This window comes from Heterodontus francisci, chromosome 26 (assembly GCF_036365525.1).
Source record: "Heterodontus francisci isolate sHetFra1 chromosome 26, sHetFra1.hap1, whole genome shotgun sequence".
Taxonomy (NCBI): Eukaryota; Metazoa; Chordata; class Chondrichthyes; order Heterodontiformes; family Heterodontidae; genus Heterodontus; species Heterodontus francisci.
Window position 1 is genome coordinate 40,796,836 of NC_090396.1, and position 15,670 is coordinate 40,812,505.

Sequence of the window (15,670 nt, forward strand, 5' to 3'; positions counted from 1 at the left end):
GTTCTATGGAATTCTCCCCTTTGGATCATTTGGATGCTTAGGCTAATGGGTGAAGTGCCAATCAGACAGATGGCTTTCTCCTGGACAGTGCCAAACTTCTTGAAAGTGTTGTTGCAGCTTCAGGCAAGTGGCGAGTATTCCATCGCATCCCTGAATTGTGCCCTGTAGACAGTGGACTAGCTTTGTGGAGTTAGGAGGTGAGACACTTACCACAGAATGCACAGCCTCTGACGTTTGACCTGTTCTATTAGCCACAACATTTATGTGGCTGGTCCAATTGAGTTTCTAGTCAATGTTGATAGTTGAGATCTCAGCAATTGTTGGAGATGGTCATTGCCTAGCCCTTGTGTAGCTTGAATCTTACCTGTCACTTATCAGCAAAAACTGGATGTAGGTACCAAACCATGCCAATGAGGAATGAGTAGTGAAAACCAGAGCAATCAAATTCCATAACTATTTTCCCCATTCACTCACCACAAAACTGGTTAATCAGATTTTTCAAAGAAATTCTTGACTGCTGTTTTCCTTACGTCATTGTGTACAGCAACAATTAGCATTTCTTTAGAACTTTTAATGTAACAACATATCCCAAGGTTAATAATCTCAGCCCCAGGAGGTACTTATGTCAGTGTCCTAGGCCCAATCACCTTCAGTTGCTTCATCAATGATCGTCCCTCCATCATAAGGTCAGAAGTGGGGCTTTTACATAGGATTGCATGGGATATGCAGCACAGGAACAGGCCATTCAGCCCAATCAGTCCATGCCAACGTTTATGTTCCACTCAAGCTTCCTTCTATCTTTCCTGATCTCAATCTATCATCGTATCCCTCTATTCCATTCTCCCTCATGTGCTTGTCCAGCTTCCCCTTAAATGCTTTATAGAGCTGAAGGATAGGTTAGGGTGTGTGGCCCAATGAAGCATTCTTCATACAAAGGATTGGAGTATAAAGAACAAATATGAATGAATTGCAGATGCAGATTCAACTTCCCCAAGGGATGACATGGTAGGCACAACTGAGACGTGGCTGCAAGGCAGTCATGGCTGGGAACTAAAGATACCAAGTTATAAGGTCTTCAGAAAAGACTGGGGAAATAGTAGAGTGGGAGGAGGAGCCTTAGTAAATACGGATGAAATCACTTCAATAATATAGGATATATAATGAGAGGTAAGCAGACAGTAGAGACTTTATAGGTAGAATTATGAGATAGAAAAGGATTTAGAACTATAGTGGGAGTTATGCACAGCCCACCGGTAGCAGCTGTGAAATGGTAGATTATATAAATGCGGAGATTTGACAAGTATGTAGCAAAGGCAAAGTGGTTTTAATGGGAATTTTAACTTCCATATAGATTGGGTTAAACAGACTAGTCAGAAAGATAGGGAATTTCTTGACTGTGTCTGGGATAGTTTTCTGCAACAATATATCCTGGAACCAACAAGGGGGCTTGTCATAATAATTACTAATGAGTCAGATTCTGTTAACAGCCTAACTGTGTGTGATTTGCTAATGATTTCAGTGTTCAGCTCCATTCCTAATTGCTCAGATAGTGAAGTAGACCATGTCCACATGCCCAAAGGGGTTTGGGTCCGCTCTCGAACATGATAGATTTTAGCCCCATTGACCACCCCATCTATCAGGGGGCCGCATTAGGAATTCCATCCTTCTTCCCCAATCTGGCGAAGGAGAGATTCTCCCTGGGTCTATGAACAAGTGTACTATCCTGAAGGAAACAGACAGGATGTGAGAATCAGGCAGTTTGAAGCGCACACTTGTAGAGGAACCCAGCTGATACTCCATCCATTGAAATGAATGGTGAACAATTGCTTAGAGGTGTGCTCACTGACCTGTCCAGTCGTCTGATATTTGCTGCAGCCAGGGATTCAGTCCCCACCGTGTGCAAACCCAGCAAGAGGACTGGGCCACACATCACTTATATTGAAGACCCTGTAGGGGGAGAGGGGGCAAACCCCTTTAAGTATAGCCTGAAAAATGCAACTTCAATGCATTTGGATCCCCAATGACTTTGTGGCCATTCGAGTGGGCTCCTGTTGAGCTGTTGGTGGGAATGATCATGGATTGGTGGGTCATCATGCACATATTGATTTGTTCTGAAATAAAAACAAAAAATGCTCGAAATACTCAGCAGGTCTGGCAGCATCTGTGGACAGAGAAGCAGAGTTAATGTTTCAGGTCAGTGACCCTTCATCAGAACTGGCAGATTTCAGATTTCCAGCAGTATTTTGCTTTTATTTTATTGATGTATTCTGACACAGCTAAGTATAAATGCAACCAATCATAGTACTAGGCACGATAACAATGCTCCGGGTTGTTTTCAAATGAAACAGAAACTGAGTTAACTGTAATTGCAGCGGAATCGGTGAGAGCAGAGTCCGTACACTGAAACAGTGAAAGGAGCGATGCCAAAAGCTGTGAGCCTGAATTCCCCCCCACACCCCGCACTGTTTTTATTGCGAGAGGAAAATAAGATCAGTCAGAATATAGATGTCTTGAAATGAGATTGACGCATCGGCAGAAATGCCTGCAGCTACAAGACACACGGACATCTACTGACAGTCTTTTATTACTCCTCAGGATATATCCCTCCGTATTTCGCTGCCGGCAAAGCTTCGGCAATGGCAAACTAGTATAAGGTGAAATGATTTCTAACATATGTTTGGTTGATTCACAGTCGATTTGGACCAGGCTGTATCAGCAAAGCAGTCTGAATCACCCATGGATGTGTTTCTATAGTTAATGTATTGTTTGGAAGTGACCCAGTGATTTGGATGTAAAGTTGTTGAAAGTGGCGCCATTGGCAGATTCCCTGAAATCGTTGTTTCAGGAACTTTTGTAACCAGGTTTGCGAGATTTCTCTTTAAGACTGCTCAGTGTCGCTTTTTCGTTCTTTCACTTTAGGGTCCTGGTTCATGGGTGCACCGCTTGCTTTTCAAACATTTGTGTCCAGGTATATTTCTGGATAAAAGGAAATCTTCATCGGATATCAGTAAGTGGGAGTCAGTGTCCCAACTTTCTTCACTCAGTGTTTACATCTGATTATTTCAGATTCACCATTCTCCGTTTTACAATTTAAAGGTTCCCCGACATCATGGAGAATGCTCGGCACAGGTTTTAATCATTTGTTTACAGAAGTTCTGATAAAAGGTCACAGACCTGAAACGTTAACTCTGTTTCTCTCTCCACAGATGCTGCCTGACCTGCTGAGTATTTCTAGCACTGCCTGTTTTCGTGTGATATTTTGGCTTTTTGCAGACGGGTGAAGAAGCTGCTGACACTTTGGGTCTCACTGATGTTGGGGTTCACTTCTGGTTTTGAGGCAGTTGGAAAACAGAAGGATGGGGTCGCCTGTTATACACCCCGCCTGCTTTTCATTTCCATTTTGGGTAGGGGCATAATTGGTGGTCGACACACAACTAACAAACTGGGCAATTCCTGCCGCATCCTCCCACCCAGCCCCTCCCCCAACTACCTCTCCCCCACAGTCACAGCACACTCAGGTAAAGGGGAGAGTTGGAGGACTATTAGGACCAATAGTTGTTTAAAACAATATTTTCGTTTAGAGATACAGCACTGAAACAGGCCCTTCGGCCCACCGAGTCTGTGCCGACCATCAACCACCCATTTATACTAATCCTACACTAATTCCATATTCCTACCACATCCCCACCTGTCCCGATATTTCCCTACCACCTACCTATACTAGGGGCAATTTATAATGGCCAATTAACCTAGCGACCTGCAAGTCTTTTGGCATGTGGGAGGAAACCTGGAGCATCCAGAGGAAACCCATGCAGACACAGGGAGAACTTGCAAACTCCACACAGGCAGTACCCGGAATTGAACCCGGGTCGCTGGAGCTGTGAGGCTGCGGTGCTAACCACTGCGCCACTGTGCAGTTTTGATAGAAAACCATTCATCAGATCATGTTTTCTTTGACTGTAGCAGTCCTTAATAACTTAAACAAAGGAGCAGGAGGAGGCCATTCAGCTCCTTGGTCCTGTTCTGCCATTTTGTTAGATCAGGACAGATCTCTATCTTAACTCTCTCTACCATAACTCATCATGGCTCTGTGACCCTTAATACCCTTGCCTAACAAAAAATCTCTAAATTCAGTTTTGAAAATTTGAATTTGACCTTTTTTTATTTGTGGGATGTGGGCATCACTGGATAGGCCAGCATTTATTGCCCATCCTTAATTACCCTTGAACTGAATGACTTGATAGGCCATTTCAGAGGGCATTTTTTTTTTGTAAGAGTCAACCACATTGCTGTGGACCTGGAGCCATATGTAGGCCAGACCAGCAGATTTCCTTCACTATAGGACAGCTGTGTTTTTACAACAATTGGCAGTGGTTTCATAGTCATCATTAGACTAGCTTTTCTTTAAAATCCAGATTTATTAACTGAATATAAGCTTCACCATCTGTCATAGCAGGATTTGAACCTATATCCCACAGAGCATTAGCCTGGGCTCTGATTACTACTCTAGTGACAGTACCACTATGCCACCACCTCTTTGCAGGATGCATAATGTAGATTTAACAGAATGATACCTGGCCTCTGAGAGTTAAATTATGAGGAGAAATTGCACAAACTAGGTTTGTAGTCCCTGGAATTGAGAAGGTTAAGTGAGGTTTTGATTCAAGTTTTCAAGCTATTAAGGGGTACAGATAAGGTACATAGAGGGAAATAATAACTGCTGGTTAGGGAGTCTAATAAGCAGAGCCAGACATGTCCTAAAAAACAGTTCTACACACAAAGGCCAGGATTTCACTGAGCTCCCGACATCAGGCTCCATGGTCATTCGGCGGCGGCCCGCCATGGAGCCCGACACCGGGTGTGCCAGGCCCAATCTTCCTAGCAGCGGCGAGTCTCCATAACAGCCCCCTCCTGTGCTGGGTAATGGGACCTGGATTAACATATTTAAATTAATGACATGAATACATTTAAATAAAATCAACAGCGAGCTTACCTTCAGGCCACGATCTTCCAAGTGGCGGCCAGCTCTCTCGTACCTTCACTTTTCCATCTGGGGAAGCAGGTACCACCAAGGTGGGGAAGGGAGAACTAATGATTTTTAGTGTAGTGGGGGCGGGGGGAGAGGGGGGTGTAGAATGGACTGTAAAGCAAATTACTAGTGTAGGGGAGGGTGGGACGGGGACACCCCTGCACTTTGATCAGTTTGTTGGGGGAAGGTCAAGTGTTGAAGCTAAGTGTTTTGGGGGGAGAGGGCAAATGTTGAATTTCATTATCATTGGGGGGGAAAGGGGCGACAGATTTATCGGAAGTACATTGGGCAGGGGGCAGGGCAGTAGCCCTTTCACAATATAAATGACCCGACACATTGCTGGTGTTGGATACCCCGCCCCCACCACCCTGTGATTGTTGTGGGGGGGGTGGGTGGGGGTGGTGGTGGTGGCCCGACCAGCTCATTATCCTGGGCTGCTACAAGGAAGATCATGGAGGTCCGTGGCCAACACGTGCAGCCTGTCATTATTTTCATCTGCTGTCGCTCCCAGTGGCAGGAGAAGAAAATCCAGCCCAAAGAGTGGTAGAAGTTTGGAACTCTCTTGTGCAAATGGCTATTGATGCTAGATTAATTGTAAATTTTAAGTCTGAGATTGAAACATTCTTATTGCCCATAGGTATTAAGAGATATGGGGTAATCTACTAAGTTCCTCTCTTTGATTTATTTTTAGTTTTCCTCATATCTCTGGTACTTCATCCTCATCCTCTACTGTGAAGATTGAGACAAAGTAAGTATTTAGGAAGTCTGCCATTTCCTGATTTTCAATTACATCTGCCTTTAAGGGCCCAAGTTACTCCTAGCCACTCTCTTTCTGTTAATATACTTGTATATAGAAAATCTCTTTCTGAAAAATATTATAAAAATCTGTGGCTTCAATCATAATTTCTGATCCTAGTGCAATAGTGCAAAATTCCACCAATATGTAAAGTAAAACTTTAAAATGAGTAAGCCACTGGACTGTGTTGATGACCTTCATTTCAGAATTTTCAAGACATAACAATAGTAAATACAATGTACTATCTGAATAGCCAATGTACAAGTATTCTTGAAGTATGGTGCTTTTTGAAACTCTACAGGTATTAGTGAGGTTATAGCTGCAGGCATTTGTTATACTGCATTACCAGTGCAACACTGCCAGGTACACAGTGTGATTCAGAATTGACAATACCACCAGTGCATAGAACCACACAACACAAAAGGAGGCCATTCAGACCATCATGCCTGTGCTGGATCTTTGAAGAGCTTAGTCCCCTTCCCCCTTAGCAATGCAAAATTTTCCTTTTCAAGCATATATCTAATTCCCTTTTGAAAGTTGCTACTGAATCTGCTCCCACCATCCTTTCAGGCAGTGCATTCCAGATCACAATAACTCACTGTGTTAATAAAAAAAACATTCCTTGTTTCGTCTCTTGTTCATTTTCCTAGCATCTTATATCTGTGCCCTCTGTTTACCAACCCTTTCCCCACTGGTAACAGTGTTTCCTTATTTGCAGTATCAAAACTGTTCATGATTTTGAATGTATCTATTAAATCTTTCTTAAGCCTTCTTTGCTGGAGGACTGTGAATTGTACTCTGACTCTGACCCTCAGGGCAGTTCTGTGCTGACATGCAAGCACACAGTTTGGTTTCCATACAGTAATTTTTTTTAATGTTTTTAAAAACGTGGATAATCGCCTTTCAAATTCATTTAAATGGTTTGGTTTAACATCTCCTCTATCAATGTAGTACAGCATCAGGACTGCACTTAATTATCATTTACTGGTCTCCAGTAGAGCTTGAACTCACAACCTTCCTATTCAGAAGTAAGAGTTCTAACAGCTGAACTCAAATGTTTATGGCCTAGAACTATCACAGTGGGGTACAAGCACTTAATGCATTTGTGTGAAATTCCTTCCTCTGATATTCTAACAGCAGTATTAATTCAATTATTTTAAACAATTGAGATGAAATCAGAAGGGAATTATGCATTTGCATACTAATGTCCCATTGTGCACTTTTAAAACTCTATGAGCATCATTTAACAATATGTAAGAATGAATTTTACACAAGAAAATATAGAATAAAACCATCATAGTTTGTTCTTCCAAACATCCAATCTGTACTGCTATGAATGTTGATGACTAGTGGCCTATTTGGTCATTAAGTCTTATGCTGTGGGAGCTCTGATTGTAATTAGCATCTAAGAATGTTATTCATATACTCTTTACTTCACTGTTATCCTGCTCTTTAAAGTTGAATTATTCACATATTGTTGTAAACTGCAATATTTGTTTATTAGCTTGGCTGATTTTTACCTGTGGTAAGCAGGCATCCAGGAAACGTGAAAGGCCACCCACTGAAAGCTGGCAGCCTCTCAGCGCCCCAGGGATGGGCTCTGACAAATGGGCACAGGGTGCCTGATTGAGGGCCGCTCTGCTTCCCCAACCACCCCAGGACATGAGATGCCACCCCCCCCCCCCCCCCCCCCGCCTTACCCCCCACACGACCACCCTTGCCTCACCAGGACACGAATGATCACACTGGCGAGGCAACCCTAACTTACCTTCCCTCCTGGATTCATGTCCTCGGCTGGGCTGCAGTCCCAGCAGTGGCCACCGCTCCTGTTCGCGCTGCTAGGACTAAGAGCTGATGGCCCGATTATTGGCCAACAGCTCAATGAGACAGGACTTCCTTCCTCAAGCGGGTGGAAATCCTGCCTTGGAACAACTAAAGCCCAGGGACCCGTAAAATGTGAGACGGATCCCCAGGCCAGACAGAGGTGGGTTCGCCACCAACTTTTACATCGGTGGCCAGCTCCCGTCCGCCAGATGTAAATTCCAGTCGTTTGATTCATTGTTGACTTTTGTCCCAGATGACTAGCTAAGCCAAGATTGTGTTTGCCATTTCAGCTGGATAGAAAAGATCCTGGGACACTATCTGGAACCCGTGGCACTGTGTAAGCATGCATGTTCAAACCACTGTGTAAGGATATCTGTTCAGATTGCAGCAGTAGCACATATGTGGAGACTGCAGCATAGTATGTATTTTCAGAGCACAGTGTAACCATGTATGCATGCACAGAAAACAGCGTAAGTGCATACATGCCGATCTCTTTTCTGAGCAGCAGAATTACACTTCAGGGCAGACACCATGCCTTGAACCCATGTTGTAGATCCCAGTCTCAGATAATACATGCCATATAAATATAGCATTTGAGTACATGCAGGGTCAAAAACAAACTGTCTCCAGTAATGTTATGTGTATTATTCTAATGTTTTAAACAGGTTCTTAACAATCTCGGAAAAAAGGATGGCTACTTATTTTCCAAAAATACTTTGTTTTATTGTGCTTTTCTTCTGCCTAACCGTTCTGGCAAATAGTGAGTTTTGTATCATTTCTGTTATATACAAAATTTCTGTTATCTACTTCTTCACCATGAAGTGTAAGTGTTAACTGATAGTCATAATTATTTCAGATACATTTACAAATGTGGAGTGTAATAGCCCAGACACAGGAATACAGAACAACCGCACTGTTTTGTTTTGTGAGTACAAGACACAAAGTGCGAAGGTATGTAATAGTACCTGGTTTTACGCTCCACTGAATACCACTAACTGGATGCAAGTTCCATGTACATCTGATAAGAAAAGAAATGCTCAGAAAAGAAAAAGGTGTCTTACAGATTTAAAGACTGCATCATTGATAATTGAGAAAACGAAAATCTTGGATGCAGGGAAATACCAGATTTTCCTAAACTGTGGATCAGATGGCTATGATACAATGTATGTAGATCTTCTGGTTAAAGGTAGGTAAATAAAATCTATTTTCTTTCAACAGAGCAATACAAGAGGTAGCAATATTTCAGATCAGAGATTGAAGATGAAAACTAATATAATCGCATCAGTAAAGGAGCTATTTATAATAATGGTCTTTTCTGGACCATTACAGTCTGCAGTCTAAGGGCATCGGGACATATGATGAGGCCAAGTACTTGTGATGATTTATCATAGATAACAATACACTTCTGGAGTTGGCTGTGATGTGCTTAGGTACAATCATCCAGAGTTCCAATTCCTGATTTATCCTTTGTGGAAGTGTGCATGAGTAGGCATTGGATGAGGATGAGATTGAGCTCGGTTGTAAGGCCCCTGTAGTTGAAGCTCCTGCCACCACTTATTTTCCTGATTCACAAATGAATAACAACCACCCCAGCTGAGGTACTAGACAGCTGTTGGCACACATATCACCATGTTCCAGCATTGGCAACTTTTTAGTAGAGAGGAGGAATTGGAATTGAAATAAGTCATCTAAAATCACATGGTACTCTGCTCTTTCAGTTCATTTTGACAAGAAGTAAAGCTTCACTCTTGTATGATGCAGTCCGCATGGAGTCTGTATAAAAAATATTGGGAAAATAGTTTGTGATGCTACTATAAAGGTGGGTGTTGGTCCTATTTGATCCAGTTATACATCGCTTGACTTGGGGTCTGAAGGTTAAACTTGTAAAGTATACTTTTCAGCTCCATATACTGTGCCACAAGTAACCAAAAGGGTGCAAGGTATTGAAAGAGGTCTTTCTTGTACTACACTTGGATATCCATTGGCAAAACTCTACTGGCAGATTGAAAATGGAACCAATCTGACTGCCAATTCTATCATAACACAAACAGAAGATTTGTTGTACAACATCACGACTTACACTTCAGTAATTGGAGAATGGTGTTCTGTAAACTATAAATGCTTTGTATGCATTGAAAATGAATGCATATATGAAAGTAAGTTTTGGTTTTATTTACTTCTGTTTGAAATGTAAGCTTTTCAATGATTGTGCAACTGGCCAGTTACACACACAGGACAAAATACATGGCCTGCAGTCAGTGATGGGAAATATCTTTACAAGTGATACTGTCCGATAGCTCATGTGTCATTAGTGAGTTATGGTTGGTTTCACCACTGAAAAGGCAAAATATACCTGGGTATAATGTAAAAAATATTTACCCAAGTGATTTAGGATGGTAGGCTAATAAACTAGGCAAGAATTAGATATGATCAGTGAGATTATTAAACCTATGATCCTGAACAATACTGGTGAATTCCCCCATGGCATTGTTTTCAGTAAGACAGTGTTTTATAAGGACAAAAGCATTATTTTTTTTTAAGTGAGGTAGAGGATTAGCTGCAATGGGAAATATGGACATAAGCTGGTCCTGTAAGGAATGAACACCTGAGGTTGTTTATGGTCTGTCCTTGAGGTGGATCAGAATGCATGTTGCTTTGGAATGTTGGAGTGTCACTTTGGCACTGCCTGGAGAAAGTTGAACAACGTTCTATTCACAAGCACCAACAGCTTTCTTCATAACCAACAAAAAATTCAAACTGCACTCTCTCTAAATAACTCCAAAACACCCTCAATAGAGATTCAGTTAATAAATACCAAATACCATCCCGAATTTAATTGTTTATCATGGATCCATTGAGGCCACAGAACTCAGGCTGGTTTGCCTTTTCCTGCTGTTAGGCCCACCATTGCTAGAACTGCCACAAGAATGAATATCATTTTATTCTTAATCGTATATATTTATTAATAAACATCAATCACTGTACTATACTGCCATTTCAAGGTTATGGAAGCTTGTGGCTTAGTATTGATGTTAGCAACCATCATCAGCATCTCTCTGTACTTCTGAAGCTCCCACAAATGTTGGATATAGTTGGCTGCCCTGAATTTCTGAGCCACTCCAAATGGCAAGCAGCTCATCGCCCTGGAAATTGGAAAATTGGAAGTCCAGCACTGGGCCCGAGAAAGTCAGAAACTCAGCAAAAGTCCAGGAAAATGAGAGGTCTTGTGACTATTGATCTGATATGGACAGGCATGAAGAAGGCAGCTCTCAGTGCAAATTAATGGCTGGAGATGTCAAGGAAGGACAAAGAGTAGGGCGCAAGAGAGGAAACTCTATTTGGGTTGACAGAAAAGTTAGGAAGCGTTTAACATAATCACTTGATCAAAATACGAATGATCATGTGGTTCCTGTGTGAATTCAAATTACAAGAGGTTACAGACTCAATTTTTAAAGTTATTTTTATCATCTAATGAACACAGCTATACTATGGCACTCAGCTATGCTTTTTCCCCAGATAAAGCACAATATGAACCATCAACATATTTGTGCCTCAATATATAATTAAATTATTATTTACTTATTAAGATATGATATGCATAGAATGAAATAGATTACAAGCATTTTTTCTAAATTTGAGATGAGATCATATTTAGATTGTTAAAGGTTGTATCATTTTCATTCCTCATTACACTCTAGGCAACAAGCTTGATACAGATTGTATTGAAACATCTTATTTATATATTTGTCATTTCAGGATTGGAGTGTCCTAAAAGTGAAACAATCCATCAGTCACTGAAAAGAAATACCAGAACTGTTGATGGTGTTTATTTATCTCTGGGCTTAGTAACTATTTTGGCACTTTTGGTACTTTTCTTTACAAGGTTTAATATGAATGCTGATAAAGGTAAAGGCAGAACTGTTGTTGCATAAGAGCTTTCCAAGATTCTGTTTTTCTTGTCCAATGTTACTGTTACGACCAGGTCTAGGGGTCTTTTCAGCCTTCACCTGGTCTTATTATAACAGGGTTTAATGTTTTTAAACACACTGTGTTTTGAGCTCCCCCTTTGGTGAATCCTTGCTCACAGCTTTCCAATTATAGGGCAAAGAAATGAACACACCAGGTTTTCTTAGGTTTAAAGAAGAAAAGTGAAATTTATTAAACCTTAAACTTAAACTCTAATACAGTTAAGCCCATGGATATACGATGTGCCCACGCTAGCATGCACAAGCGATGCACACATGCAAATTGGGACAGAAAAGAGCAGAAGAAAAATAAAATGGAGAGATTTGAGGCAATCTCTGAAGACTTTTTTTTACAGTGCTTCGAGCTCGCTGTAGGGTCCTTGACTGTAGGTAGTCTTGCTTTTTGTTGGGGCACAATATTCTTCTTAAACCTTGTGCACTGTAGGAGACTTTTCTCACCTGGGGTTCATATGTCTTCAATGGTTTCCAAAGCTGGTGAGAGCGAGATGAGAGCAGACAGGAGAGAGTTCTTTTCCAGTCCCGGAGCGAACAGCTTTTTCTGAGTTTAAATTCCCTGTTGGAAGTTCAAATTCAAAAAAATCCAAGTCAGTTAGTCATGTGACTAAACTGGCCTGACCATGTCTGTTTGTGTATTTGGCCATCTTAGTAGTTAACCTGGAATGCTTCAATATCTGGTAATCAAAAGTCCATTGTGGATTAAATTGGAGCAGGGAAGAGCTCTTTTGTCCTTTGAAGTACTGTCTGTTGATATGCTAATGTCTCTCTCCAGCCAAAGTCTCCAATTGTTTTTTTTTTAAAGCAAGTTCTTTCTGCACCAACAACTGTTTAAAATCAATGTTCATGTGGCAAAATTAATTGTCTTCATTCTTGGCAGGTGGGGGGGGGGGGGGGGGGGGGGCGGTGGGCGGGGGCTTGCCTGACATTACCTTAAGGTTTCCACCACATTACCCACCCCACCCAACCTTCCTCTTCCCCATCTCTGAGTTGTGTGAAATTGCACCACACTCTATACCTTGTCCAAGTGAGCACTCTTATATATGAGTTTAGACAGTAAGTATGGTCAAGCTATATGAAAATGCAGATAATTAGTGCTGTCTTCTCCCAGTGTCAACACAGATTCACTTTTGCACAACACCAAAAACATCAACTTGCATTTATATAGTGCCTTTAATGGAATAAAACATCCCAAAGCACTTCACAGGAGCATAATCAGACAAACATTGTTGCCAATCTAAAGAAGGAGGAGAGAGAGGTGGAGAATCAATGAGGTTTAGGAGGGAATTCCAGAGCTTGGGGACTAGGCTGATGAAGGCCCAGCCATCAATGGTGGAGTGATTAAAATTGGAGATGCACAAGAGGTCAGAATTGGAGAAATGCAGAGTTCCCAGAGGGCTGTAGGGATGGAGGAAATTATAGGGATAGGGAGAGCCAAGGACAGTAAGGAATTAGAACACAAGGATGAGAATTTTAATTTTGAGGTATTGATGGGCTGGAAGCCAATGTAGGTCAGCGAGCACAAGAGTGATGGGTGAACAGGGTTTGATGCCAGTTAAGTTATGGACAGCAGAATTTTGGATGAACTCAAATTTATGGGGGTGGAAGGGGGTGAGGCAATGGCAGAGATAGGCAACGTGATGGAGGTGGAAGTAGTCGATCTTGGTGATGGAAAGGATATTCCAACTGAAGTCAGTGAATAGCAATCAGAAAATCAAATTTTGATTTTAGTCCACTTTAGATGAAAGGCACTGAGTATAATTGTAATGTTGCTGCTCTAGTTGAGATCAGCTGATTTAATTTAACCCACTACATGGGGGCATCTGGTCATTATTCCTTTGCACTCGATGTTGCATTGGGTCATCAAAGGTGCTCCTTCAAATGGCCTACCTATCCAACTGAGCTTGGGGGACTACAGGGAACTAATTTTCAGTGTCCACATTTTATTTTCTAAAACACGGTTTTGTCATTAAGCTAAAAACTTCAATAACTTGGTAACTACCTATAAAACAGTGCTATTTGGAGCTATAACATTGTGGACTGTTCCACTTTCTTGTTCATGATTATTAGAATGATCAAATTATTCAACATGTGATGTTACAAATGCAAACTACTGATATAAATGTTACTTGAAAATTAATGTTTTCATTTTTTCTCTAAAGCATTAAGGCGTACATGGTCCACATCAACAACAGCTAATGTAAAAGGTATGCAACTCTTTAAGAATATATTTTATAATCTGAAGTAAGAAGTGCTACTTTACCTTTTATTAATGAACTTTTTTTCCAACAGATGACACAGCATGAAGAAGACCTGGATGACATTGATCTTAATACAGAATTTTCCAATATGCCTGATCTCATAAAAACATTACATCAAATTCTGTTAAGATATTTAATAGAAATTGACCTGTTCCTAAGAGCATATCTTAACCATGAAAACTCAATGTAAGATTCCAAATAAAAGCCATTTAATCTGCTAATCAGATTTAAGTCAACTTTGTCTGTAAATTGATGGATAGAATGGACTGAAGACTGAATTGATGGAAGTGAAGATTTTCTAATCATGAATATTGCTGAAAGTCTGAGTTGTGATTATTGTAGTAAGGAGCAACTTTTGGAGTGATGTTCTTTTTCATTCAGTCTGAATATGTTATGACTATCTGTGGAGTGTGAAATCACTGGGAGATTTTGATTCTTCCTTTATGCCTACTCACTTTGAGAGCTTCACTGGAGCAGCTTTGGCATTCTATCTAAGTTATTGATATATATGGAGACAAGCTAAGACCCTAGTGTAGGTCCCTGGGGTGCATCACTAATAATGTCTTGCGAATCACAATATATTCCCTGCATACCTACACTTTGTCACCCAGCTCCCAAACAGTTACTAACCTATGTTAATAAAAGCAAAGTACTATGCTGGATGCTGGAAATCGGAAATAAAATCAAAACAGGCTGGAAATACTCAGCAGGTCTGGCAGCATTTGTGGAGAGAGAAACAGAGTTAACGTTTCAGGTTGATGACTGTTCATCAGAACTGGCAAAGGTAAGAAATGGAATAGAATTTGAGCAAGTGAAAGGAGGGAGGGGGTGCAGGAGGAAGAATAAAAGGGAAGGATAGGGCAGAGGGTGGGGGACATTAAATGACAAAGATGTCATGGAACAAAGGGCAAAGGAAGTGATAATAGTAAAAGACAAAGCATTTATCCAGAGGGTTAATGGCAGAATACTGAACAGCTCCTTCCAAAAGCAAAACCATGAAAAACAAGTTTAAGACCGGAACATGTTTTTTTTAAAAAACTAACCTATGTTACAAGATTGCCTCCAATCTATGCTCTTTTATTTTTGTGAATACTCTCTTGTGCTTAATCATGAAACGTCTTCTGAAAGTCCATGAAGACAACATCCATAGACACTCCATTATGTCAGTGACTTCATCAAAAAATTTAACTAGATTACTCAGACATGATCTATCCTTCACAATCCATGCTGACTCAACCGATACCTGTCCACGTGTTCAGTCATTCTGTCTCTAATGATCAATTCCAGTAACTTCCCCACAATTCATGTTAAACTGATAGCCCTGCAGTAACCTTGTTTCCCTGTATATCCCTTCTTAATTAATGTAGTGACATTTGCTATTTTTCAATCAAGAAGAATCATTCCTAGAGACCTTGGGAAAATTTGGATGTATTTGCAATTCCCTCACCTTTGTTTTTAAGGTCACATTTATTTTCAATGCAAGTAGGTTGGCCCAGATTTCTGATTGGTCCCCTTGGAAGACAAGATACACCCAAAATTTGAAATGCTTAATTTGATCTGTACTGCTGTAGTGTGATTCAAGGTCTCTGCGATGTGTGATTTGAGCAAATATCAGGCAGGCTATAGAGTTTAGAGTGCTTCTGTAATTCCATATAATGGCTGATGAAGGTGCAAATCATGTGAGAATGGTGATATGGTAGAATGTTGTTGCTTTGTAAAGATTTGTAGTGCTCTGCAATTGTAATTATAGATGTCTTTGGCTGGTAAAATAAAAGACTTT

General features: G+C 40.9%; 1 protein-coding gene across 5 annotated transcripts; it reads left to right on the forward strand.

The window, feature by feature from the left end:
• The first annotated feature begins 2,367 nt into the window (after positions 1–2,367).
• On the forward strand, positions 2,368–15,670 carry LOC137384555 (uncharacterized). 5 transcript variants are annotated; one of them, XM_068058699.1, is made up of 10 exons: positions 2,368–2,654; positions 2,920–3,007; positions 5,721–5,777; positions 7,940–7,986; positions 8,315–8,409; positions 8,506–8,835; positions 9,551–9,805; positions 11,406–11,555; positions 13,792–13,836; positions 13,922–15,670. In XM_068058699.1, the coding sequence occupies exons 5-10, from the start codon at positions 8,340–8,342 to the stop codon at positions 13,933–13,935; spliced, it is 864 nt and encodes a 287-aa protein (XP_067914800.1). In that variant the 5' UTR covers positions 2,368–2,654; positions 2,920–3,007; positions 5,721–5,777; positions 7,940–7,986; positions 8,315–8,339; the 3' UTR covers positions 13,936–15,670. The 5 variants fall into 5 exon arrangements, with proteins under 5 accessions (XP_067914800.1, XP_067914805.1, XP_067914802.1 ...); XM_068058704.1 differs by lacking the exon at positions 9,551–9,805; XM_068058701.1 differs by lacking the exon at positions 7,940–7,986.

Coding starts and splice junctions, on each gene's coding strand:
- LOC137384555 (XM_068058699.1), top strand. CDS start 8,340: ATGGCTACTTATTTTCCAAAAATACTTTGTTTTATTGTGCTTTTCTTC. Junction 9,806..11,405: donor AAATGAATGCATATATGAAA/GTAAGTTTTGGT, acceptor TTGTCATTTCAG/GATTGGAGTGTCCTAAAAGT. Junction 11,556..13,791: donor TAATATGAATGCTGATAAAG/GTAAAGGCAGAA, acceptor TTTTCTCTAAAG/CATTAAGGCGTACATGGTCC.